This window comes from Harpia harpyja, chromosome 20, assembly GCF_026419915.1.
Source record: "Harpia harpyja isolate bHarHar1 chromosome 20, bHarHar1 primary haplotype, whole genome shotgun sequence".
NCBI classification, from domain to species: Eukaryota; Metazoa; Chordata; class Aves; order Accipitriformes; family Accipitridae; genus Harpia; species Harpia harpyja.
In genome coordinates this window covers 6579695-6605980 of record NC_068959.1, presented here as the reverse complement: position 1 = coordinate 6605980, position 26286 = coordinate 6579695, and the positions used below count along the sequence as shown (strand labels likewise).

Genomic DNA, 26286 nt, shown 5'->3' with positions numbered 1-26286 from the left:
TTTGTTCCTTGTTCAGAAACATTAACTCGCGCTTGCAGTACATGTTCCTCATTTCTCAGTTTGGTTCTTTTTTGTGTGTGTGTGCCATCTGCCTACATCAAACAAACATAATCTTTGTCTTTCTTCAAGTCTCAAGGAAACCAGTTTGAACCTCTAAGGCCTGTTATTTTGAGGGAATCTGAGCATATTTTTGGAACTCTACAATTTTGCACATGTGAGGTCTCAGCCATTATTAACATCTTTTTCACTAGTAACAACAATCTCTGAAGTCGTATTTCCTAGCTTAAGGCCTACAACTGCATTAAAAAAAAAAAAAAAAGTCCAGAAGCAGTGGGTATAGCATAATGCCTTGTTTTCAAAGTAAAGTTTTCTAAGGCCTCTTTATCCAGTTCTGGCCTGTTTAAGTGGACTTTCTGGAACTGTAAGAATTGGCAAGACACAGCAGAAGAATTTGAGCCTAAGTAACAGGCTGACCAAAATTGTGTGTTGGGATGAAGGGAACCATCTCACTAGGCACAACAACTCTGAACTCCGCTCAGCTCACACAAATGTATAAAGTCACACCATGTACGTTTAATACACTAGCAAAATATTTATTTTATAATGATAAAACAGAAGTGAAGGATTTCTTTTTGGTGTGCACCAGTAATTGTAGTAAAAGAATAAGGGGATTAATGGACTCTTTATACATTTCAACGACAAAAATTCATAAAGGTTAGCATCAAATTCAACTGTTCTCCATTTACAAGCATAAAACTTACCATAATACCCCCCAAACACATATATAAAGAATTATAGTTTTAAAATCTATAAAAAGTAAAAAATATACAGTCAGAAGATCTAACTCTTATTCAAATCTTTAATATAAAATTGTAAACATTTATTTACACAAAGGAAATGTGTATAACAAAATTTTGAGCACCCTTTTCAATTGAATCGTGGTTTTTGGAAGGCAGTGGATGTTGCACAGTGACACTCTCACCTTTCCCACCCAACCAAAACCGCAGTTTATAAATAAAGCCATGGGCGGCTGGCTAGGTACAGTTCAGGGGAGACACATTTTATTGCTCTGAAGCTGCAGCAAATGGAAAGCCCAAGTGCATATATAGACAGCTACACGTTAAAGGGCATAAAGGCAAAGCCCAGCCCTACCCATGCACCTATGTACATCTAAACCGTATTTTCATTTCCATTGAACTGTTTCAACTTTGTTACAGTGATACGATACCGTATTTCCAACAATCTGATTGCATTATGTGGACAGGGACCAAAACCAGAAGCGAGGGCTGTTTTTTCTATCAGGTTAAATGCTGTTTGGATCCTGTTCACATATGAAGACCAATGGGCATTATAAGCCAGTTTGCCTAGAATCACACTTAATTTTACTTCAACAGTACCATGAAAAGGCCCTGTCAACAAATCTACACACCCTCCTGAACAAACCCTCTGGTCAAGCAGGGCAATATCCACCTTAGCTTCCAGAAACAGTGGAGGAAAGAGTACAATCTGCATTTTCCTGGACATTTAGCTGGATCGCCTTTTTGGTAGTAATAATGCAAACAGCAGATGTTCTTTTCCTCCAATTAAGAAATCACAACTGGATGGATTGTATTTTGACTTACTCGGAACAAAGTCTGTGTGCAAAATCTACTGGAAAACATAGCAGATTTCGCCACAACCTAAACAGGGAAGAAAGAAAAGCTGCATCCTACTACCCTGTTATTTCTCTCAAGTGTTTGTAAGGGGGAGAAAAAACTAGTGACATTGAAGGATGTCACTTGAAATTATGAGGTCCCAAGCACCCCCAACAGGAAGGGAAGGCACACTGGTGCAAAGTTAACCCTTAAAAATAAAAATACAGCAAACACTCCTTCCCCTGCCATTGCTAGTTTATATCTATACTCTTCTAATGACACTTACCTTGGACCAGTTTTTGGTTTAACTTAATAGTAAACCAAACTCACTAGCTCTTTTCTTAGATTGCCAGCGTAAGAAAAGTTAGCATCAGTTATTTGCATCTCAACTACTTATTCTAGAAAATATCAGAAGTGTCAACAACCAAAGTCACTAACACCTTCATCTTCCCATCCAAAGACAATCTTTATGTTATCTTTTCAAAAGCTCTACGAGGGATTAAGTCTGCTTCAGTGGACTTTTATCCACTATTCAACGGTGGGATCCACTGATCAATGCACATCTTTCACCAACAGTTCAACATGATACAATATCAAATCTGTTCAACAGAGCGTAATTCATCCACACTAGGTAAGTGTGCTGGACAAACCATGTTCCATGCATATTTGGAAAGGGTAAAAGTATTAGTGTTAAAAAGCAGTTTTAAAAAGTGCAAATTGTCTCATAAAGGAGCTGCAGATACAGTAAAATATCTTCCTTCTTTGAAATCAATGTTATCCTTCACTTCCCTTCACCCACTCTGGAAAAAACGCTCTCTCGCGCATCTCTGCAGTGCAGAAAACTCCTGAAGAAGCCAGTCTGTGTTGAAGGAAATTGCTTTTAAATCACAATGCTGGGTTTGATTAGAAAGTTTAAAGGAGTTTTCCAAAAAAGTGGATTTAAAAGGGAAGAGGTATTTGTGCATTTAAAACAAAAGCTTTCAACTTTATTTTCATTTTAAAATAAAGGTTAAGGCAAGGTGGTTTGTTGGTGGATAGGGGATTTTTTTGGTAGAAAGTAAGGACTTTGGAACACTGACTGTTCCCATTGTGGTTTTTGTCCTTTCTGGGACTGACCCCAACATATGGATAAGAGGTCTCCTTGGGCTGAGCTGAAGAACCAGCATCTGCTTCAAGGGATATTAAAGAAGTAAATCCACCACTCTATAGAAAGATTATCAAACTCGTAACCCAGTATTAAAAAAAAGAAATTAAAAAAAAAAAAAAGGTATTTAAAGGGGGAGACTTCCATATTGGAGCAACCCTGATACAAGCATTCTCCCAGGCTGCCTGTGCTATTATTGCTGGTAAGGACTTTCCACCTCTCAGCCAAATTCTTTTTTCCTCATTTTTATTCTGAAGTGACAAAGTCTTGTGCTCATTGCATCACTGCTAACTTTGGGGAACGAACTGATCTCAAAAGTTAGTTTTACTTTTTACAACAAAGAAAACTAGATGAGCTGTCATGAAGCAAAGCCTTCATTTAAATACAACTACCTTTGGAAATAAGTTATGAAGAAACAGGTGCAAAGTAAATGGCTTTACAATTCATGTTAAACCTACTATAGTTTAAAAGTTCTCCCATAAGAAATTCCCCCTTTAAACACAGCAAGGTATAAGCCAAGAACTGTGCCTCTCTACAACAGAGTGCAAACTGCAGCTTAAAAGACTACAATCTATTAAGACGACTACCTAGACTAACTGGCCAGGTTTTAATACTTTCTTTCATCTATTAACCAGCATCTAGAAATATTTACTGTGAAATATCACTTGCTTATTGAAAGTACAGGCACGTGCTTCAGCGATGGGGAAAAGAAACAATTCAAAACATTTTGCAAGCATACTCAGGTGCATACAGCCTCTTCTCAAATAAAAAGTCACAAGTTTGATGGACAGTACTATAATAGCATGTCAAGCTATGAACAAATAATGATTGCAAGTAATAGCTGCAGGAGACTAAGCCCTAAACAAAATTTGTGCAACTATTTGCTTTTTTTCTGCACTATTTCTGTGGAATTTATTTTAAATAATTAAAAAATTTAATTTTAGAACACTGCAAGTGAGATTTCTGAAAGGCTGGCTAGGACACCCACAATATTTTTTGACCTGTTCGAGTGTGTGACTCCTCAGAGACACCAAGATAAAGCGCACTATTCCTGCAGACCTGCTTGGTGCGCCATTACCATGTATCAACACTCATTGAGAAGCAGCTCCAGTCCCTTTCTCAACCATTTACCTCTAATGCCTGCAAGTCTCCTCAATGCCACAGGTTTTTTGGTCCAAGTGTTGTTTATATTTCATGAAATAATTAAAAAAGTAGAACCCCCGCCCCCAGCCCCGTTTTAATGAGTTCCTAACAATTCATCCAAATCATTCATCCACTCCTCTGAAGTCCTGTTTTTCAGCAAAGAGTCTATCAGATCTGTGTCACCAGTTAAGTTCTGAAGTCCATTATTGCCCGACTGGCCGCTGTAGGCAAAAGGCAGCTCTTGACTGGTTGTCCTCACAGGGTACCCTTGACTACAGTGCAGATTACCTCTGTTGGGCATTTGCTGATTTGGATTCTGGTTGAAAGCATTCAGATCTGTAACAGTCTGGTTCATGCCAGGCAAGACTTGCTGTGAGGGTACCTGCTGTTGTGTAGGTGGGTTTGTCCGCTGCTGCGCACCTAAAGATGACGACAACATCTGCCCAGAGACGGCAGCATTCATAGAGGTCATCGGTCTGCTGGTGCTTAGGCTTACCTGAGGCATTCCTTGGGCAAACTGTTGGTTGGCCATCTTTAGATGAGTTTGCTGCATGTGGAAAGAGGAGCTGGCAGTAAATGGTCCTAAGCCACTGTTTGCTTGTGTCTGGTTGTTAATATTAGGGATACCTTGGTGTTGCCAAGATGGATTTTGAGCCCCCATAGCAGCCGGTACTCTTGCCATCTGTGGCTTAGATAAGGTTGGATTCAGTGCACCTTTATTGTGCTGCTGAGAAATACTTGAGTTTGCTAAGGTATTCTGCCCATATCCAGCAGGAACGGCAGCACCCTGGCCCAAGCTGCCTTGTCTCTGCATCGGTGGCTGTCCATTGGCACTTTGAGTTGCGTGCTGGGGAACCATCTGTGTCATGCCAGACGCCAAGTTGTATAATCCCCCTCGCTGAATGTTTTGCATATTGGTATACTGAGTCACTCCCCGATCCTGCTGACTGGAGCCCGACTGGAGTGCAGGAACAGAACTGTGTCCAGGTCCCATCTGAATCATGTTCTGGGTCTGAGGAAACATCCGTGGACTACTGGAGCTGGACTGTCCTAAATTACTGACCCCAGGCATGGCTGAAGATGACCCTGAAATACAAAGAAATATTTTGTACATTAAATACCTCGGTTCAACCAGAGCCAAGCTAGGCTTGTAGACACTATAATCCAGAACAGAGGTGCAGCTGCATTTGTATAAACTGACCTATGCAACCAACGCAAAGACAGCAGCACGTAATTAAAGAGCGTCAATTGTTGCTCCAGTTCGCACCTCCACCTTGATCTCAAACCCAGATATGCCAATGTCCTAAAAAATCTGAATACCACTTCTAAGAGTTCAGCATCATCAATTTAAAAAAAATTAGACTTTAAAGGCAGGACTCTGATATTTCTTTGTGAACAAAGGTATACACACATACTTTGAAGTGCATGCACATTTGCTAGGCTCTTAAAAAAAATACCACTTACTGCACACACACACACACAGAGTCAGTTATTCCATGAATACGCTGTGTATCTCTTATTGAACAACTGTAGGGTTTCCAGTCCTGTGTTTTCCCAATTCCAGAAATTTCTTCTATTTTATATAACTTTCAGAAATTTTTGGCCAAGTATCTTTCGGATTTCCACAATGAAATTTTCACTATGTTACTATGCAATGCTGATAACCAAGCAAGATGATTTGCAAAAATTAGTCTTCTCAGCAAACCAAAACCAAGTCCTTTGTTCTTGTAAATTCTGAGTAAAAAAAGTTCCTTCCTGTAGAAGAAACAGGCCCCTACTTAAAGCAAAAAAAAAAAAAAAAAAAAAGAAAAGCACTGTGAAGTGAAATGCATATAATCCCCCCCCACTTCTTACAGTCGATCAAGGGAAACCTGCCTACACTAGTACTTTCTCTACTTTCAAACCAAAAAGTAAGATGCAGATTTTTTTCATATTTTAAGATAGCTAAGGAATATCAGCTGTCCATTACTTTTAATTCAATTTTTATTCAAATATAATTCAAATTATATGAAATTAATTATCAACAAAGCACACCATAAAAACACCAATGTTACTGGGGGGCAGGGGGTGGGGTGGGCGTGGATTGGGGGGGGGGGGGGGAGAACCTTACTGGAACACTACAGTGAAGAGTACACATACCAGGATTTAAGATGCAAAAAATAGTTACAAATCAGCACAACAAGGGAAAAATAGTTTTAATAATACTGATGTTTATTATAGCAAAACATATTCTGTTTCTAACAGGTGTACTACTGTACTTCTGTAGAAAAGTGGCACGAGAAAAAAAATGTTTCAGTGCAATTTCAAGGATGCTGCTGATCACAATCCTTTTGTATTGGTATCAATTTTTTTCAGTTAAGCAACAACACACAGTCACAGCTCTACCAGACACTGCATAGTCATGAATGCTGTCAGAATGAGGGTATCACATTTCTATTTGCATCTTTTCCCTTCAGTATTTATTTCTGTGGGAACATAGAGAGCAAGGAAACAAAAATGAAGGAAATAAGCACTTTTTTGTACTCTAGGTTTATGAAAAAAGACAACTGGCTTCTTGATGCCCTGTTAAGTAAAGATTTTTCAGGTAAGGAGATGAGTTTTTACTGTTCTCTAGTTCTTCTACATTCCTGAAGCTATTCCAGCTTAACGGTAACAACATCTTTTATTTATCAGCGTTAATAAACTGAACACACACCAAGCTGCTTCTCCTACAAAAAAACTCATGTAGGACACCAAGATGTAATGAAGAGAATTCAAACTGCATTCCCTTCTAAAGGTAGCAGGTATAAGAATATCAGAGAATTTTAAACTCATCCTAGTAAATGAGGGAAATAATACATCGCTTGTTTTTTCTATAATGAGGGCCTGCGATAGATAAAAGCAGTAGTGATGTTAGGCTTCAGAAAAAAACCTGAATCCTAATATATGAAAGTTAAGGAGAATTTACAACCTGTAAAAGGAAATGGTAGTATAAAAAGGCCTTTAGAACAATGAAGGTACTTAAGAATTTTACACATTTCCAAAGCAATATTAAGAATCAGAAGCTTAAGTTGTCCCATTTATCTGGGACAGGGGAAGCTGTTAGTCTGCAGCTGAATCTAAGTATAGGTCTAAAAGTTTTAAGGCACAGTGACATGGGAAGATGTTGCAATTAATTAATTAAAAGCTATCCAATCCAGGAAATTTGAAGACACCTTGTTTTTTACTCCTGATATTTTTTCTGCCATTATTTCAACTGCCATGTTTACTTACCTGTGAACTGTCCAACCTGTTGCTGGTACGGATTCTGCGGTTGATCCTGATATTGGGGAGGTGGTCGAGTCAGATGCCGCTGCAGCTGTTGTTCTTGCTGCTGCCGCTGTTTCTCCTAACAAAGGTCCAATGCAAGACAGTTAGAAAACAAGTCAAGCCTCTTCCAAGGGTGACCATCTTGTATAAAAACAAGCTATCTGCATACTTTTATGCTGAGCTGGTAATTAAAGGGGCTTCTGCAGCCTTAAAAGTCACTTCAGACCTTTGTTCTCAAGGTTCAAACACAGTCAGTTTAATCTGATGAGTGACAAGACTAGGAACTCAAGAGACAACAGGACAACAGCATACATTACAGGAGTTATTCCAATGCATGTCTGAAGCCTTTAAAACATTGAAAATCTGAGATGTTAGTCTTTTAATCAGTAACATAATCAACAGGCATTTTTAGCAATACTCTAAAGGCACTAAACAGGTACAAAAGGAGCAAATGTGAGTGTGTATTAAAAAAAAAAAAACCACATATACTTTTTTGCTCTTTACCCCCAGATCAATATATTCTAGACCTCTCTTTAGAAATTAAACTACAAGTCATAAATATCAACAATGTTACGCAGAAAAGTAAAAACTGAACATGTAAATATTTTCTATCCCTTGTTTTCAAAAATGAAAAAAATATACATAAACCTGAATTCTTATATACCACAGGTGTTCCTAAAAGATTATGGAAAACCGCAGACCTAAGTTTATAACAGAAGCTATACAAGTTTTGTAATCATTGTTCAAACCCATTTTCTTAGCAATGCACCAATCAACTGAAACAAACCCTACTAATGATTCAAAATAACCTTGCCTCTTTAAAAGCACATTCAAGCCATACCTACTTTATGATAAAACCATTTGTAAAATAAAACAAGCAAATTTTCTATTAGAAAACTTTGGGGGAAAATGAAATTTAAAGCCTTGAGGGGAATGTCAAGAGTGTATGTACATGCACTCATAGTACACTCAGACAGCGTAAACAGCCAACAGGCTGCTTTTACAATATGAAACGTATCAGGCATAGTATTTCTGGCTCTTCTTCCACAGATATCTTCAACCAGACCGAAATTCTGAGATAACCAAGTAGTGATACAATGCACAACTACCTACTTATCTGAAAAGTTACACAGAGCACAGAAGGGGACAGAAATTCCCTTCCAAGAGTACTGGGGTAAAGACACAACCAATAAGCTTTTAAAGAAGAGACTAGTGCAATGTAACAAATAGACAGATACACATTACTACCATCCTTTTGAAATGTCTACAACTAAGAAGCTGTTGAGACATGCAGAGGAATGAAGAGGGCAGGCTGCTTGACAGAAAGGACCTGCTGCTTGCAGGACCAGTCAAACCTGAAAGAGGCTGACCACAGAAGCCAAGAAGAGATGCCATAGTTCTGAGAGAAACCAAGAGCTGCAGAACCTGGCTCAGAAAAAAAAAAAAAAAAAAAAAAGGAAAAAAAAAAAGAAAGAAAAAAGATGCAGAATACCAAATGCAAAGACAGCTTTAGAGTGGCAGGGAATGGCACTGAAGCTACCTGAAACTATAATTCTCTTGCAAAATAGAGATCAGCTGATTCAGAAATCTTTTTGTAAAACTACATCCAGCATCATGTGTATCAAAAGAAATAAATATCAAATTAGAATGCTAACAAGATGTAGCTTGACTGGGCAGCACAAGGCCAAGAAACATTGCAAATGCAGTATCTAAGTCTGTTCAGCTCCAAAGCAAAGCTGCTCCTTATTTGGGACCAGTGTCCCAGTATCACTATACAAAGACACAAATTGAAGTCATAGTTACCATAACCAGGACAGGAATAAAATATTTTCATAATACTTGTTTACTACAGCAACACATGCAGGCTAAGCAGAAGCAAATAGGAAGGAAAAAGAAATATTTCAACACTGTGTTTGAGATATGCTACTCATCACCCTGTTAATACACCACCCCACTGTTCAGAGAGGTCTGACACCTCTTAGGTCCGTTACTTAGCTAAGGAAACCCACTGAGCCACAAGCTTGAAGGGCTCTAATAGAGCTCTACTAATCGTCATTCACCAGCAGTGCAAAAGTACAAGCAGGATGCCAACACCGCCTATTTCCTTTCTCGCCACCTTCTTTCAAAGAGTACCTGTTCGTTAACATCTTGGGAGAGTAATGATTAGTAATTTTTGATATTTGATATTAACATACAAGTCATCAAAACCTGAATGATTTACTAAAAAGTATTATATTTATAGATCACAGAATTCAAATAGAAAATATGATTTTATTGGTGATTTGGGCATTCTTTGTCCTTCAGTCTTTGACAGTATACTTCCACCACGATATTCCCTTAGCCCAAATTGTATTTTTATCCAAATATCAAAAATGTACCTTTACCAACATTCATACAATTTTCTTTAAAACATCGCCCACCACATTCTTATGTTTTATCTACACTGGGTCAAGATCTGAAGGGGCTTTTCTGTCACCTCAATCTAGTCCTCAATTTTAACAGAAGTCTCCAGGGGATCAAAAAAGCCATTCCATTCACTACGACTTGGCACAGCCACAGCTCCACAATACTCCAGATTCTACTACACCCTTCCCCTCAACATGGGCTTCCACATGTTTTCAGTTCAGAGGAGACTGTATTATTTCCTTCGTTCTCAAATAAAGGTTCTGATGGACAGTTGCTGCAATAAAAGTTAAGGCATCCCCCTGTCCCCTCCCCCCCATTACCTGACCTTCTCTCACCACCTCTATTTTCCAAACTATTATTACAGCAAAAATCCTATCTACCAGGATAACAACTCCCAATTTTAAAGTTGAGAACATTGAGATTTATCAGCTTCTAACAGTGCTGAAAATTAAGGAAATTATACATTCCCAACTGTTATTAGTTGAAGGACTCCAGAGCATTTAAGTTTTTATTTTTTTAACATTTTTTTAATTTTCAGGGATAGATGCATTTCACATTTTTTTCCATTAAACCACTGGCTCTTTCCCCCCATTATCCCCAAAGACAACAGTTCCCATGGCTCTTCCCTCCCCCCATCATCTTCAAACACAAAACTTTTCAGCAGTACAGATCATTACACTTTTTCCAGAAGATCTGAATACCAGGTTCTCCCTAGTTCTCCCAAAATTTCTTTGAAAATTCACCTTTCCGTTCCTCCACACACCAGATACTGATAATTTCTATGTACATTGCTGATGCCTGGAACATGCCTGCATGGACTTTTAAAAATGCAGAAAAGCACTGATGACAGGAATAAGGCCCTTTGGGCTGATTCCCAGCTGAAAGACTTGCAAAAGGTTTAAAGCTTAAAAATGTTTACACAAGGAGCCTGTTTCCCTGAGAGAGGCTAAAGCAGCTTTCTGCAGTCTGATGGACAGCAGAGTTGAATTCTTTTGGCAGGATAAGATGCAAGTTGGATACAGATGTCTAATTATTTTCCCCAAATAAACACGGGAAAGATGTTTTAAAATTTGAAACATGAACTGCTGTGGATCTCACAGGGAAGAAAGGCAAAAAGCACAATGAGCTTAGAGTCCCTTGCTCATTTCTTCCATTTTTAAAGCTCTACAGAACACACCAACAGTATCCCAACCTTTTCTTTTTGCTCTGATTCCATTTGCCTTCCTTCTTTCACAAAGAATTACACCATCACTGGTATGACACATTCTCTCCATGTAGGTATTGTCTTGTATTTTCACACTACTCAATTCTACCTATTTCATTCTTTTCAGTCACCACAGTGCCTTGTAACGACAGAAAAAGTAAGTCTCAGCAATCAAGTGCTATGTGTTTGGGTTACTTTTACGGAAACATAAAACAGTGATTATACTTATGATACCAAAGCACCTTGCAGTTTACATCCGCTATTTTGTAATGCGGTAACTGTTCAACAAAATCTCCAATGCTGTTTCATCCACCAAAGCAAATCAGCGCAAAGAAAAAAATGACTGCTGGCCCCTCTTACCTGCTCAGCCAGAAGGTGTTGCTGTCTCTGCTCCATTAGGAATTGCTGCTTCTGTTGCTCCATGAGCAAGTGCTTCTGTTGCTGCTCTCTCTGCTTCTGCTGGTCCATCAGCATTTGGTGTTGCTTCATCACCGCTGCTTGCTGCTGATTGCTGAGATAAGGTGGGTTGCTGTGGTTACCTGCCATGGAGACATTGGGAGCCTGGGCACCCACACCAGGGCCCGGGACAGAAACAGGAACGCGAGGAACATTAGGAGAAGGATTTTGATCCTGCAAAATATACAAAAAGTGACATGAGTTACAAAAAGAGGTTAGCCCTCCAGAATTTAGAAACTGTTTGTAGTTACACAGACGAGGAAAGGCACTTTCATGGTGATGACCACAATTTGTATTATTTTTAATCATTTTACAGGATAAGGAAGAGAGGCTTTATAAACGAGGCTTTATAAACAAAGTCTACACAGGGAAGGGAATCACAACACAGAAGAACAGAAATTGCCAATTATTGCTTATTTGTACGTTTACACTATTTAATAAAAATTAGATCAGTTCCTTGTATTGTGCCATCTTTATGCAATAGCTTCTTCACTTGTAAAGCTTCTACCACAAAAGGCCAAGTGTGATACAGTTTCCAGTTCAGCTAATCAAAGACAGACAAAACCCCATCTATAAAGTGCCAGACACAGAAACGACAGTTCAGAGTTAAGGTCGGAAGCTCCGCAACATTTAGGAATAGAAGCTTTAACTTCAATCTCAAAGTACTTCCGAAAGTCCAGCTCAAACAGGTGAGTATAGCTCTGTGTGCTTCTGCTCAGCCAGAGGAACAGTGCCAGTTACAGCTTTAGTTTACTTTGGTAGCAGCTTTTCAAACACTACATTTTAAATTTTCATTATACAAAGCATTTATTTAAATCTTGCCTCTTCTGTCAACATTTAGTTCAGCAAGTGTTTATGCCTCCCCTCCTAAAGCTGCTTTTTTTTAGTATGAGAGTATTTACTATTTGCAGGTGAAGGGGAAGGCAGCTATCACTGATCAAAATGAGTCTTAACGTATTTTTCCAGCAATCCAACCATCACCATATTCCACAGAGAAAAATACTATTACAGATAAGCCTGTGGTTATTAATTTTTCATAAGTCTGCTTTTTTTAGAGACTGGAACTTGGGATAAGCAAAAATAACATGGAAAGTTTATCATTCAAGATCTGATACTGTCCTCTTTGTACCAGCAAATCCATTTGAAATTTGACAATTTTTATCATTTTTAACCACAGTTCAGCCTCATCTCTAATTATGCAAACAAATATTACTTTCAAGTTTAGAATTCAGCTAATGGGTTCGGCTGTTGCTTCTCACTCTCTGCAGTTTCATAAGAAATCATGAGCCAAATATAGGTAATGCTGTGCTAAGTTGTTCTATATGCAAGCTTTTGAGAAGTTCTCCAGAAGCGTTCATCAGTATTTCTGTTAATTCAGTGCAAGCGTGGCAGTGTAGATACAAGGTCACCCTCATGTTCTTTAGTGCAGGGGAGATGTGACATACACAATTACTTCCACCCTTCCCCTTCTTCCATCAGTGTCATTAGATTGTTACTTCTGCTAGCTTTTAAAGAGATCATATTTTTTGTGCCTTATGAAGCACACGTTTATCTCAGATTTTTATTTGTATTTCAGTGTGGTCTTTAGCATAGACTAATCAGATCTTTTTCACAGTTTTTTTTTTTATTTTGATTTGTTGAGCGAACATGTTACTAGAGTTGGATCTCCAACAGCTTTTGCTAGAGGAGCTTTAATCCTTATAACAAAGACCCTTTTTTCTCAACAAGCCCTCTAGTATGTGCATTGCAGGCACATGTTACAGAATCCCAATGAGTCCATACCCCCCATCTACTACATAAATTTTCACCTGCAGCATACCTGTAGCATCAGTTATACATAAGGCAAAGAAGCACCATCTGCAATTTTCCTTTACAGGAAAACCTGAAGTATATTGCTTCAAGCAGACAAATATTACTATTACTCATTCTTAAAAATATATTTCTCTCCTATCCCATGTTTTCCCAATCCCCCAAGACTTAACCAATAACAAATTCTTAGATTTGAAAAGCCCCAAGGAACACCCAAGAAATCAGGAATGCAGCCCCCACTTCCATCTCTCTTCAAAAAAGAAGCAACTGAAGGCATGTCTTTTTATAGTAAGCCAACTATGACACAAGCAGGAACTAAAAAGAAGGTAAAGAAATCAAAGCTTCTTTGAGAACACTGTTTAACACTACAGTTTTACATGAGTTATTTTAGGCAAAAGTTTACAAAGCATCTATTTATCTTTGTAAGTAGAAGCTTCTATGAAGCGTGACATAATTTGTTGCCCACAAAGTATATTAAGCTGGAAATCACACATTACCACATGACCTAGTACTGAGTATTAAAAACTGCCTGCAGTGGAAAACAGAGTTCTTGATTCTTGTCTCAGCTTATTGCATATTATCATTTTCTTCTTTGAAATCATGCGGCAACTGTTTTGAAACAATACCAAGTAATCTCTACTCTAGCCTTACCCATCCAACAACTTCATGCAAAACCTTAGATCTGCTACTGAACAAAGGTAACAAAACCCAGCACATTCACCTGACTGTGCGGGAGCCGGTAGGCAATGTTTCCAGACTTGGGTTTCAACAGGATCATCCCATTTTGGTCATCACTCACGTGAGACAGCGGTGGCTGCGGGCGCTGTTGTATGTATGCCAACATGGGAGTCTTGTTCTGACCAGGTACTGTAACCCCCTGTTCACATTCTGCTTTGTAATGGGAAAGAGGTTTGGTGTTCCCATAGTCTAGCATAGAGCCTTGACTATTCACAGGGTTCTGGTTCAAGCTGTTTTGCTGATGACCCAAAATGTTCACATGGTAATTGCCTCCTGCTCTCGGTGAGCTTTTATTTCCCATGTTAGGCATCATGAGTTTCTGATTGTTGAAGTCCGGCTGGTAAACTGATGGGCTGGTGGGATTCTCCATGGGGTATGGGACAGCCAGTGGACTATGAGAAGGCCCAGACTGTTGCCACGTAGACATCTGATTTGTTTGGTGGACTTGTGAAGCTTGCTGCTGGTTCTGCAACATCTGGTCTCTCTTCTGCTTGGCAGCAATCTGCTGAAGTTGATGAGCAGAAGACATTTCTTTGGCACTTCCTGTACCCTTCCCAGGTAACAACACATTGGGGAGAGGCCTCTGGACGTTCTGAGAGTGGTTTGATGCCTGCATCATGGGCTGATTAGGATTTTCAGTCATTGACTGACTGGAAGGCTGAAACATAGCCTGAGAACTACCAACCGCTGGAGAAGCAGCACTTACAGGTACAGTTGCAGCACCAATAAATGCTGGACCTGATGAAGTGGATCTCACCTGGGGAGATCCCATCTGTTCCTGTTCAAAGGGTGCTGGGGAAAACTCAGTCTTTATGTTAATATCTTGTGGCAAAGGAGTCTGTGCAGCTGAATTTGAAGAATCGGCATCTTTTTTCTCTTCAAAGTCTTCATTGAAGAGATCCTTCATGTCTTCATCGGGCACTGATCTATTAAGCTCCTCAATAAGTTCCTTCCATTCTTGCTCATTAAGATTAAGATCAGGCATCAAGTTATTCTGAGATATAGAACCCCCTGCTCCAGCAATCATACATGGAAGATCATCTACGGGCTCCTGCTTCAGCTCTTTGTTCAAACTCAGAGGAAATGAGTCATCAGCATCACCACCTCCATTCATTTGCAGGCTGGAGTCTGGAAGACACTTCTTGCTGATGCCATCTAGACCCATCGGATGTTTTCCATTAAGTTGTAAGGTATCTCCACTGCCAGATTTCTTGTCAAGATGATGGAGTGGTGAGACAGGGGGCATTCCATTGGAAGAACCACTCACTCCACCAAGACCATCATCACGACGCAGTTTCTTGGACACAGAAAATACATCACCATAGCCATTCTGCTGGTCTCCATTCTGAGGGGAAGCAGCACTATCAAGCTTTCTTTTCACAGTCTCATGGAGCTGCTGAAAAAAAAAAAGGCAGGCTTTAGTTATTTAGTTTTATGCTTCATAGATTAGGATTTTTATTTCTTACCAGAACATTGTCTACCTCTGAATAAAACATTTTAGGAAAAAAGGTTAAAAAGAATGGTTACATCTTTGCTTTGATAAGATTTGTTTTACAAGTCATTACATGAGATGACCTCCTTACTACAGTCTCTTAGGGTAAACTTTCAAAAACGTGTACTGTATCAAACAGAGCCCCCTCCTTCAAACAAAACCAAAAGCTGCCAGGTACTTTAACAACAAAAAGTTGAGAAATGGCTGTGAACTGGAATATATTATGCTTTTTCCTATTCAAAATGAAAAAATATTGAAGAATGTTAAGATTCAAATTTTAGATGAGAATAAAACCCTGTATTTTATTTGGCCCATGTACACATGGTATAATTGTTCTGTAAGACTGCTTTATAAAGCAGTCTCACATTTAAATATTTAGAGAAAAAGAGGACCATTTCTCTTGTAATTATAATTTTTGGAGAAGAACTGTGTATATAAGTTTTGTACACAATCACACTTTTGGCACTAAAGCAAAACCAGCTTGTCACTAAGGGACCACTGTTTCACACTTACATAAAACGCAATTCAGAGTTCAGTCAATTCTATCACAACAGAGTAAGTTTATTCCTTTCCTCCTTTCTCCTAGAGTATTTGCCAGCTGCTCCTCTCTGCACTATGACCACCAGAGCCCCAATCAACTCAACAGTTGGCTTCTCATAGCTAGTGAATGTACATATTCTTTTTCTTGTAGTGCCACCTAGAAGCAACCAGAGGGTACAGCAACAGTTTTACAACCAGAGTTTGAGAGCCTTTGTTCAACCTCTCTTTCCTGGCAGCATTCTTTCAAATAGTTCTTTCCATGGACCTCAAAAACATCTGAAAACAGAACTCCTGCACACATCAAAGATGACTAAAAACTTTTCTTTCCCTCAGGTGCATTCTGTAAAAAAACTTGTGCTTTGTTTGTGCTGGAACACTACACCAACGCAGACAAACCTGTAGGGCAGAGACACTGCTGGAACAGAGCAGTGCACTTACAGAGGGAGAGCTCCCATCAGCTCCCCTGACCTGTACGAGATGCCTTCGTACATCACGGCAGGACACATGAGGAGAATCCCCACAAAAAGCCACCCGTCTGAAGCATGGAATACTGAACAACAGTTCTCTCAGATGGCAGAAAAGCAGCTCATTAAACAAACCTCAAGACAAGTATGCTTTTTTTAATATTACTTGCAGTCTCCACATCGCAGTCCACTAACCCTTGGGAAAAACTGTCTCATCAAGAACAAACAGGCGAAACCTCAAGATCTCAGTACTCAAGCAAGAGATTGTATGTAGAGCCAGCATAAATTATCAGAAGAATTTTACAGCACTTGCCTGGGCAACAGCATTCTTTGATTTAAGGACAAAAGAACTGGTTCACAGTTAATTGTTGTAATTTTTTTTAAACAGTCAACAGTTAGCTGATCTTCAGAAAAAAACACTATTTGTTTAATGCTTGCATAGGTAGCAGCAAATTCTTATTTTTATCTGAGGGATTGGCTGCCGCTTCCCAGGAGACTATGATATTCTAGATGGTTCATGGAAATAGCAGCAGAGTAGCAAGATCAGCAGAAGACCTAGTAGGATGAGGTGAGGTGTACATTTGGAGAGGAGGCTGGAACTTGAATTCTCTTAATTTGAACATTAGGTCTACAGCTTGGAGTAGCAGATCTAGAGTGAATTTTTCAAATACCGACTTGAAAGAATAATGGAAGTTTACTTTTTTGTAAAAAGACAAAACAACAGAAAGCAAGGAAGCCTCAACTCAATCACAACATTTGGCTTTCAGCAAGTTTCCCATTGTTTACTTAATACTCCAACTGGGAAAACTGAAGCTCAAGGTGGATGAGTAACTTGCCCAAGGTCATATGATGAGTCAATCACTCAAAGTTTGGGAATGGATGCTCCTTAATTCTAAATCATTAGTGAACAACACACTCCCTGAAAACTGACATACAAGTAGTAACTTAGTTTTGTACACTGAGCGTATTCTTCTCACAGTTGAAGCAAATTTCTATATTAAAACAGAATATATGCCCATTGGGGTCACTGCTGTAATTGTAATTCATATAAACAACTCAAGGCAACTAGGATTTTGGTAGCATTATAGCTACAATTGCACACAGCTTTTCACAGGCTGCAAAACCCACCTGGGTTGCTGGACAAATATTCCAGAAGTTAATCTGTCCTAAGGTCTTTGCTACTGTACTACACCATTTGCAATATATGCAGCTAACTAGTCTAAGGTTAAATCATCCACGCTTATAAACTACACTTACTGTAGTCTAGAAAAAGATACAGAGTCCTAATATCCATCATAGGCTCTTTCCATCAATAAAAACACATAGAAGCTTTCATATCTATATGGGTTTTAAGTCATAACGCTCAGTTATCTGATTCTTGGTGATATCTTGACTTTAGTTCCTCTACACAAAGTCCTCCCTTCACCTAAAACTATATTCCCTTGTCAAAAAAGCTTCAAGAAAAAATAATAAATTCACTAATGAAGTAAAATTTGGGGGTGACTGCTTCCAGCCTTGCTTCACCCCAGCTAAATCTAAGATTATTTGAAAGATATCCTACCTGTACACGGCAGCCAATAGACACGTAGGAATGAAGAAAATCTGCTTATCTTCTATCCCTATCAGAAAAGATTGAGCCCAGTTTGTAACCAGGACACTTAACTTCTGAGTTTTAGAAGCTATTCACCAACTGCACTTGCATCCTAGTTCACTTTTCACGTTAAAAAGAATCAAAAAGGTACTTGGATATTGTGGCAGTAAGTCTACACTGAGATTTATGCTACTGTAGTTAGCTATCTACAATACAGCCACCTAACCAGCTTAAAACTAACCTAGTAACAGTGTTCCACTTTCTACCTCCTTTCTTCTCAAGAAAAGACAGCGCTATAAAAATTTGTGGGAGCCAAAAGTTACAGATTGTTTCTCCTCTGCCATTAGAAATACATCCTGATACCTTCCATTTACTCATGTTTAACTTTGAGTAACAGAACCTGAAATTCTCACATGAAATACATTCATATAACTACTCTGCAAATAATGCAACTTTCTCTTGTGAAATTCCTTTCTTATATGCATTTTGTACATACTATCTCAACTCTTGACTTCCTAACAGAAAAAGAAATTAAATTCAGTTCTTCCCCAATTTGTCAGTGTCTATCCAAATAACCTGGTTTGGGGGGAAAAAAATAACAAGGAGCATGTGAGATACAAGTCAGACTGCAAACTATCTACATATCAAGCTGCTCCAACAGAGTCCTCAAGGCAAGAAAAACCTGTTCTCTTCTACCAAAACAAAAAAAAAAAAGAAAAAATAAAAGAAACACTGACAAAGTAAAGCACAGCTTGCTACTCACTACGAAAATCCCTTTAGCTTTAATTTTATTGTCCACTATCATTCTGTAAGTCACAGTGGCCCTCGGGTATGCTGTCCATGGTTTCCTTAGCAGAATCAATCAATTTCATCTGTAACATGAGCCAATCCTTTCCATTGTCACAAGAACAGGTACAGAAATGCATTCCCATTTTCTCAGCCTATTCCACTTCCCAGCAAATGATGAACCTCCAAGATCTCTGCTATTTAGCTTTGCCTACAAGTACTACCCCAAAAGCATTTATGCAAAGTATTTAAACCAATATAGGAACAGTGCAAAGAAACGGATGTAAGCAGGCCTCAATCCTTTGGCCCGAAACAGGACATACAGTTTCTTAAAGAGCCACTGAAGGGCCATGGGCTGCACCTCCTCCACATCACATCATCAGAGCTGCATTTTATTCACATGAGCAAAACAGACAGTCCTCAGCATGGTCATAAATACACTTACTTGGCAGGAGCACACATGCAAGTCAGGCCATAACTGTGGATTCCTCATGCGAGGAACACAAACTGATAAAACCCAGGTGTCATCCATCACAACAAAAGGGGTGTCCAACACAAGCAGCCCCTGATCATATAATTCACAGTACATATACGCTATACTTGACTAGGACACAGGACCACAATGCCAGAGATGGATGCACATCCTGCCAAATGACAAGGCTTCCATCAGCAAATGGACAGCACACAAATAATTTTGATGAGCTATATTCAATCTCTGCCTTACACCCACCAGGTTTACCACAATGATGCTCAGCCATATTGTGGTCTTACTGCAGGGGCAGGTTGGAAGACTTCATAAAAGCCATCCACAAACCACCACAGAAGCCCAACAAGAAGAAACTGTAAAAGCTTTAAAACTTCATCTATAGCTTTTCTGTTAGCACTGGCAAAGTTCAAAACTTCAGTCCAGTGCAGTGCACTCTTACTGCCTTGGTGGTAAAGGGGCATGAATCACTGATCAAAACAGTGGCACAAAGTTGTTCTGGTTTTTGGTTGTTGTTTTTGTTTGGTTGGTTTTTTTAAAGAGAAAAAGATTATTCCAGGAATCAAAACATCAGTGTTAAACACTCAATACCTAAAACTAGTTTTAGATAATAATCTGAAACCAGGGACATTAAGGCATTAGAACTTAACAAGCATGACAGTTTACTTCACATCGTTCACTTGAAACCAAGAAATCCTTCATAATGCAGAATTTTTAAACTGAGGACAGTCAACGAAACTACTTTTGTAAAAATCCAGTAATTTGTTATACTTTGAGTGCTGTAATTGAAGACAGTAAATATATATATATAAAAAAATAGAAACTCCATGCAAGTTTCATTTTTTCTGAAAAAATGCCTACTGAACATTGCAGAAACAAAACTTTAAAAAACGGGGGGGTTTATACTGCGCCTTTTAGGCTCCATATAATGTTCTTGTTTAGGTTTTTAAAGCATCTGTACAGAGATTAAAATATTCTTACAGGATTCAATAGAGCTTCAATTTTTTTGTATTTTATTTGGAATAAGTTTACCATTTCAGTCTCAGAATTAAGTTATGTCTACAAGGATTTGTCCTTAAATACCAGCAAAAGAAACATAATGCTGGTCATTTTCAAAGAAGAAATGCTGTATTACTCTAGAAACATAATAAAAATCTAGTTCTAATATGCCTCCTAGCTAGATACCAGCATTCTCATCTAGAAGGGGAAACCAAAATATGATTTGTCCATTTTTCTGCCATGGAAGTGGTAGTATTCCAGAGCAGATAAGCTCCCATGAACCAGAGCTTACAGTAGGTACTCTATAGACACAGATTCTCCTCTCCTGCCTGACCAAGGACAGGAGCAACAAAGATGACAACCTCTTAAGCTGGAACAACGATGCAAATATCAGAAATTGTGGTGTATGAGTTTTGGATAGAAAACATAACATTTTGACTACACAACGCAATAAGAACTCTCCGTTTACTGTGCATCTATCTACAGCTTCCAAAGTTGCACTCCCCCACAAGAAAGCATTTTATTACCCAATGTGTTCCTGCATTCCACTGTGTTGTCAGAACCAAACTGCTGGACTAATTTTAATTTTGACTTTTACTTTAATTCCAGAAGACTTTTGTATTTGGGTGACTGCCTGCTGGAGTGAAGAAGGGCTGTGGATATGCACGTCTATAAATATCCCAAGCCTGCATTAGTCACAAGGGGCAGCTTCTGCTACAGGAATTGTTCTGCTCAATCAAAAAAACTGCTGTGCCTTCAGCTGCAATGCCGGATCCTCCACCTCACTTGAACTTAAAACAGCAGCAGCAGATCAGTCACTCCCAGATCCTTACAATTTAGGAAGCATCACTGCATATCTAACTAATCTAGTAAGGGAAACGTTTCAAACATACAACAATACCTCACATAGAATTAAAAGGAGACAAAGAAAAACCTGTCTGAGTTGTTGGGCAACAAACTATCAGACTTGTCAGCAAAAACAAACAATGGTGGCAAGACTACACTGCACTATAGTTATGTATAAATAATGTGGAAATAATTTGCTATTTTTGTGGTAAAACAATTTCACAATTCAACACCCCTGCACCACAGCTTAAAGAAAAATGAGGTCTTCTGAATTGTTAGTGTACCAGCCTGAGCTTCGTTAATGGAATACAATTAATGCTTGTCAGTACAATCCAGGCAATCTATTCTCTTTAATTTATTACTTTAGGTCTTTCAACCAAGAAACATCGCGTTGCTGTCCTTATACTTAAATTTCTTTTTAAGCTTTTTACTTGGTGCCTTTGCTTAAATTAGAACTTACCTATTATTAACATAAAAACTTCTATCGCTCCCAAATAAATACTGGCCTGCTCTTCAGCTTTAACACAAAGCATTCCCCAAACAAGCCACCGACTAGACCTTCTCTGCCCATTCCAGAAATGCTGTTTGTGGTTTTGTGGCAGCCCTAGACAAAGCAAGCCATCTACACAACAACTGCTCTCAGGTGCAGAAAAAAAACAGTAAGAAACAGGGAGCAGGTCTCCTGCCAAGAGACCACATCACAAAACAAGGAGTGGAGATGAAAATCCAGATCTTGCCATTCTCCTCATTCACATGTCAATGAAACACCTTCTGTTCAGCTCAGTGTTACACTACATTATAGTCTATCAGAGAAATACAAGGAAGCCTACCTTTTTACTGCTGAGAATTGAAACAGCGTTATTAGAATGAACTTCCTCAAATCAGAACCTAACAAAGAGGAAAAAACGTTCTAGGGGACAAGACCTGTCTCTTCCCAACTTCCCTGTTCCTCAAAAATATAAGATAAACACAACAAACAATATGTTATCCAAACATTAAGCATCTTCTACTTTGAACATAGTCTTAATGTCATCTTAAACAACAGAAACGTGAAGTAAACTTCAACATTTGAATTTCCCATTAAATATTGGTCTCATTTTTTTTTTTAAATAGGAAGATAATAAGTTTTTCATCTTTCTCTTCAAATGCAGGACAGGCCTATGTGGTGCACAAATCATCCAAGGTATTTCTGTATCAATACTGCATTCTCTTGGCTTCTGTGGCTCAAATTTTGGAGCCTCTTATTAAGAAAACAAAGGAAGAATCTACCCCTTACCTCTGCTTGTAAGCAAGATCTATCCAACTTCAGGATCTAAAACAGAGGAAAGACTAATGGAAGAGAAAATACCTGATTTTGGCCACATGAAAAAATCATACAAGATGGTAAGAAGGAAGTGGCGGTGCTACACTGTTCCCCATGACCACTCTGAATTTGCAGAAGATGCTCTGAAGTAAGCATCTGGGAGCACACACATTGTCCACTGTCCACACTTGCGGCAGTGCAGCTTCACATCCTTCTACTACAAGCCCTCTGATGCTAGATCACAAATCCTTTACCTTTACATGAGTTGCCTTCTCTTTCAAGGATCGAAATAAACGCTTCATTAACTTTCAACACAAAGTACCAGTTTCCAAGAGAAGACTCATATGCAGCTTCATGGAAAACTCTGGATTGTAACAGCAGTGATAGCTGATATAATGCATGTTTCACTGATCTACCAGCATTCTTTTGATAGGAATGTGTCCAAGATATTTTAAAACAAGATAATTTTGGTGTTCGTCCAAACTTTATTCAATATTGTAAACCAAACCCACGTCCTTCCCGTACAAAGCACATGCTTGGTCTTGATAACAACTAAATGATTGCTAGAGGTAAAATACCAACCTACAGAGGTACCTTTTACGCCAAAGGAATGAAACTAGCAGCAGAGGGGTTTTTGTTGTTGTTTTTCAAAACTTGAATTACTAAGCAAACCAACTTTATACCCTAGTAACGAGGTGATGAATCAGCAACTACAATTAAGCTTACAGTCATGTATCCTAGGAAGGAAACAGCAGGCCAGCACGAGGAAGAGTCATTCATACACTAAAACCCTCTTCTGTTGTGTAAATTGGCCACTGGCAGCAGCTTCCTGTACAAGAAGGGCTTCCCCAGATGTGCAGTGTATTTCAGAACCTCACTGCTGTTGAGAGTCCTCATTATAATGGATGCTAATTAGATCAAATCCACATCCAAAGCAATTTAAAAGAAACAACACCAATGAATTAAAGGCATCTGTCTTTTAAAAGATCAATATGAAGACGTGTGGTGGCAGTTTAAGCAACAGGATTTGACATGCTAAAGAGCTCTGTGTGTAACAAAAATACACATTATTAATGGATAGAGCCCCATATGCAAAAAGCCTTAGAGCCCAGACAGGAAATAAATAGAAATCCCACCAAGTATTTAGATAATAAAATAGGAGTTTGAGTCATTTTTGTTCTGACACAAGTCTACATTCAAAATCAGCCTACTAAACAACAGCTACCTGGAAAGTTTTACAGAATGCCTGTCAGGAACGCACAAGGTTTCCTCTCTTCCTCAAGTACCCTTATTTAACAACCACCTGAAATGCTCTAACTGTGTCACAAGTATCTTCGTCTTCAGAAAAAGTCAGTATGTCCTAGATTCTCATGTATACATATTAGCAAAAATAGAAACAATTCAGCTGAACAACATTTTCAGTTCATCTTGTAAATACTACAAACTGCACACATGCTGCCTAGCGCTAGTTACATTAAAGCTGCCATCACTGTGCCCCACATTTCACTATTTCACATCGTGTCCAGTCATATGCAAGTATGCAGTAAGTTCTATCATGATTCCATTTTAAAAACTGTAACTAAATGAGGTCCAAGACAGCAGAGAATCACACCACCTTCGCTTCTAACCTGATCAAGCACACATACCATCTTAAAAATAAGATTTGATCTATATGCTAACCTGGAAATGTCTCAGGTTAATCCAGTGTCCCCTTTTAAAGACATTCAGAACAGTACTGTATCATTTTCATGCAGGCCACCATTTAGAGACACCTGGTTTTAAGGAAGATGGGTATTAAGACAGGCAACCTTTAAGAGGTTATCCTACTAACCTACATTACTGACACATTAGTACACAGCAGTATATTTAAAGGGCTCAGAATAAGTTAAGCAGTAGCTATCTTGATATACAAACCGGGCTGCATGAATATATCCTGACAACCAGAAATGCTAGAGAAGCCAGAGAAACATTAAGATTTTGAGCTAAGCCAGTTTTTAATGGGTGGAGTGGGATTCCCATAGTGTTCACACCCACTAGAGCGAGTGGCAAATAAGCAGCTGCCTTTCCACAAAAATTCTTTCCAATATGTACCAGAATTAATAGACACGTTTTTTGTCTTAAAAATTCCCCCGCAGTAACAAGCATATCCTTATCAAGTGACTCCACTAAACCCCGACAGCCTAAATTAAAGACGTAAGCAAGCGAACAAAAAATCCAAAGCCACGGCAGTATCAATGCTCCTGTGACAGTTTCTGCAGGGACATTTTAGGTGAATTAGCCAGAAACGCGATTCCCAGGACGCTACTCTGAATGACCGTAACCACCGCAGGCAGCCACCCCCTACTCCTACCTCAACAGGCAGCAGTTCTTGCGGACTCTTTCAGCGCACAAAGGTGACAAGAGAGACAATCGAGCAGCCCTTCCCAGCTGCGAAGTTGTAACAGAGCCGACACCAGTACTCCGCAGAGCAGCGCCGACCTCAGCCCTCCCACCACAAGCCATCGCACCAGCCGCGGGAGCTCGTTCTCCTTCCTCCATCCGCTGCCAGCTCCAGAGGAGAGGTCACGGTGCCAGCCGGGCACGACCACGCCGACCGCCGGCTCCCTCCCACGGCCCCCGACCGGGAACGGGCCGGCCCCTTACCGCGATCAACGTGCTGCTGCGGCCGTGCTGCTCGCCGCTCGCCGTCTCGGCGTCCAGGCCGTTGGCTCCGGTCCTGTCGGCGCTTCCCGCGACGGCGGCGGCCGGCGGAGGGGGCGCGGGCGGCGGCGGCGCCGGGGGCGGCTGCCGGTGCTTGCCGGCCCGCTTGGCCTTGGCCTGCAGGCAGCGCTGGTGCAGGGCGAAGGTTTGCTGGCGCTCCAGCTCCAGGCGCTCCGGGGAGACGGCCTGGTAGCGGGACTCGCAGGCGCTGTGGTGCCGCCGGCAGAGCTCGATACGCCGGCGGAGCCGCTCCATCACCGCGCTGTGCCGCGGCACCACGAACTCCGCCATGGGGCAGGGGGGCAGCACCATGGACCGGAGAGCGAGGGGGGCGGCCGCCGCCGTTCACCGGTTCCTCACACCGGCCCCCACCATGGCGGGGACTCCCCCCGCCTCGGGCCTTCCCCGGCCTCCGCCGCTCCTCCCCCCCCCCCCCTCCCGCGGGCTTACCTAGGCGCCCCGCCGGGCTCGCCCCCGCCCCGGTTCCTCCCCTCCCCGGCCCGGCGTCCGCTCCGCTCCCCCCCCGCCCCACTTCCTCCTTCTCCCCCGAGGCCGGTGCCGCTTCGCTTCCCCCCCCCCCCCGCCGCCTCCTACTCTCAGCCCTGCCCGGCGGCCGCTGCCCACCCCCCCGAGGCCCGGCCGGAGCCTGCTCCGCTCCCCCCCCCGGCGCGGCGCGGCCCGGCGGCCGCCGCTCTCAGGCACGGGCCGGCCCGAACCCCCGACTCCCCATTGTTATCCGCGCCGCCGCCATCTTGAAATTGTTTTTCCCCTCAAGAGCCGAGTTGAGAATAAATAGGCGGAGCTTCCTGGGTGGTGGGCTACGTCACGTCGCGTAGCGCGTCACGAGCCGTGAGGGACACCCCTCCGAGCCAATAGGAAGGCGCGGAAGAGCGAATGAAGCCGCAGAGGCGTGGGCGGGCAGGGCGGCTATCTGGAGGCGGCCTCCGGCGCGTTTAAAAGGCTCGGGCGAAGAGGGGGCGGGGCGGCGGCAGCGCAGCCATTCAGGCGCGCCGGGAGGCGGAGCCAGAGGTGATTGACAGGGAGGGGTGGGCAGCGGCGGGAGCCGGGGCGCTGGAGCAGAGCCCGCCCCGCCCCACCTGCCGGCAGCGAGGCCCGGCGCCGAGCCGGCCCTCAGCCACGGGCCGGCCCCCGCAAACCGGGCTCTTTTGGGTCAAAACGCGAGCTTACCTGGCAGCTGGCTGTGGAGTGCTGTAGCAAAGAGAGTTACTGATCACCTCATGGGGTCACCTCTTCTTCGT

At 41.0% G+C, this 26286-nt stretch overlaps 1 protein-coding gene across 2 annotated transcripts; it reads right to left on the bottom strand.

Moving 5' to 3' along the window:
* Positions 1-568: 568 nt before the first annotated feature.
* On the bottom strand, positions 569-25484 carry MAML1 (mastermind like transcriptional coactivator 1). Of its 2 annotated transcripts, none has more exons than XM_052816489.1 (5): positions 24971-25484; positions 13806-15215; positions 11180-11449; positions 7174-7288; positions 569-5007 (listed from the first exon to the last, which is right to left on the bottom strand). In XM_052816489.1, the coding sequence occupies exons 1-5, from the start codon at positions 25337-25339 to the stop codon at positions 4016-4018; spliced, it is 3156 nt and encodes a 1051-aa protein (XP_052672449.1). In that variant the 5' UTR covers positions 25340-25484; the 3' UTR covers positions 569-4015. The 2 variants fall into 2 exon arrangements, with proteins under 2 accessions (XP_052672449.1, XP_052672448.1); XM_052816488.1 differs by having other exon boundaries at positions 13806-15218; positions 24971-25483.
* Between the last annotated feature and the right edge of the window lie 802 nt (positions 25485-26286).

Coding starts and splice junctions, on each gene's coding strand:
- MAML1 (XM_052816488.1), bottom strand. CDS start 25,339: ATGGTGCTGCCCCCCTGCCCCATGGCGGAGTTCGTGGTGCCGCGGCAC. Junction 15,219..24,970: donor GCAGCAGCACGTTGATCGCG/GTAAGGGGCCGG, acceptor TTTTTTTTTCAG/CAGCTCCATGAGACTGTGAA. Junction 5,008..7,173: donor ACAGGTTGGACAGTTCACAG/GTAAGTAAACAT, acceptor TTTGTATTTCAG/GGTCATCTTCAGCCATGCCT.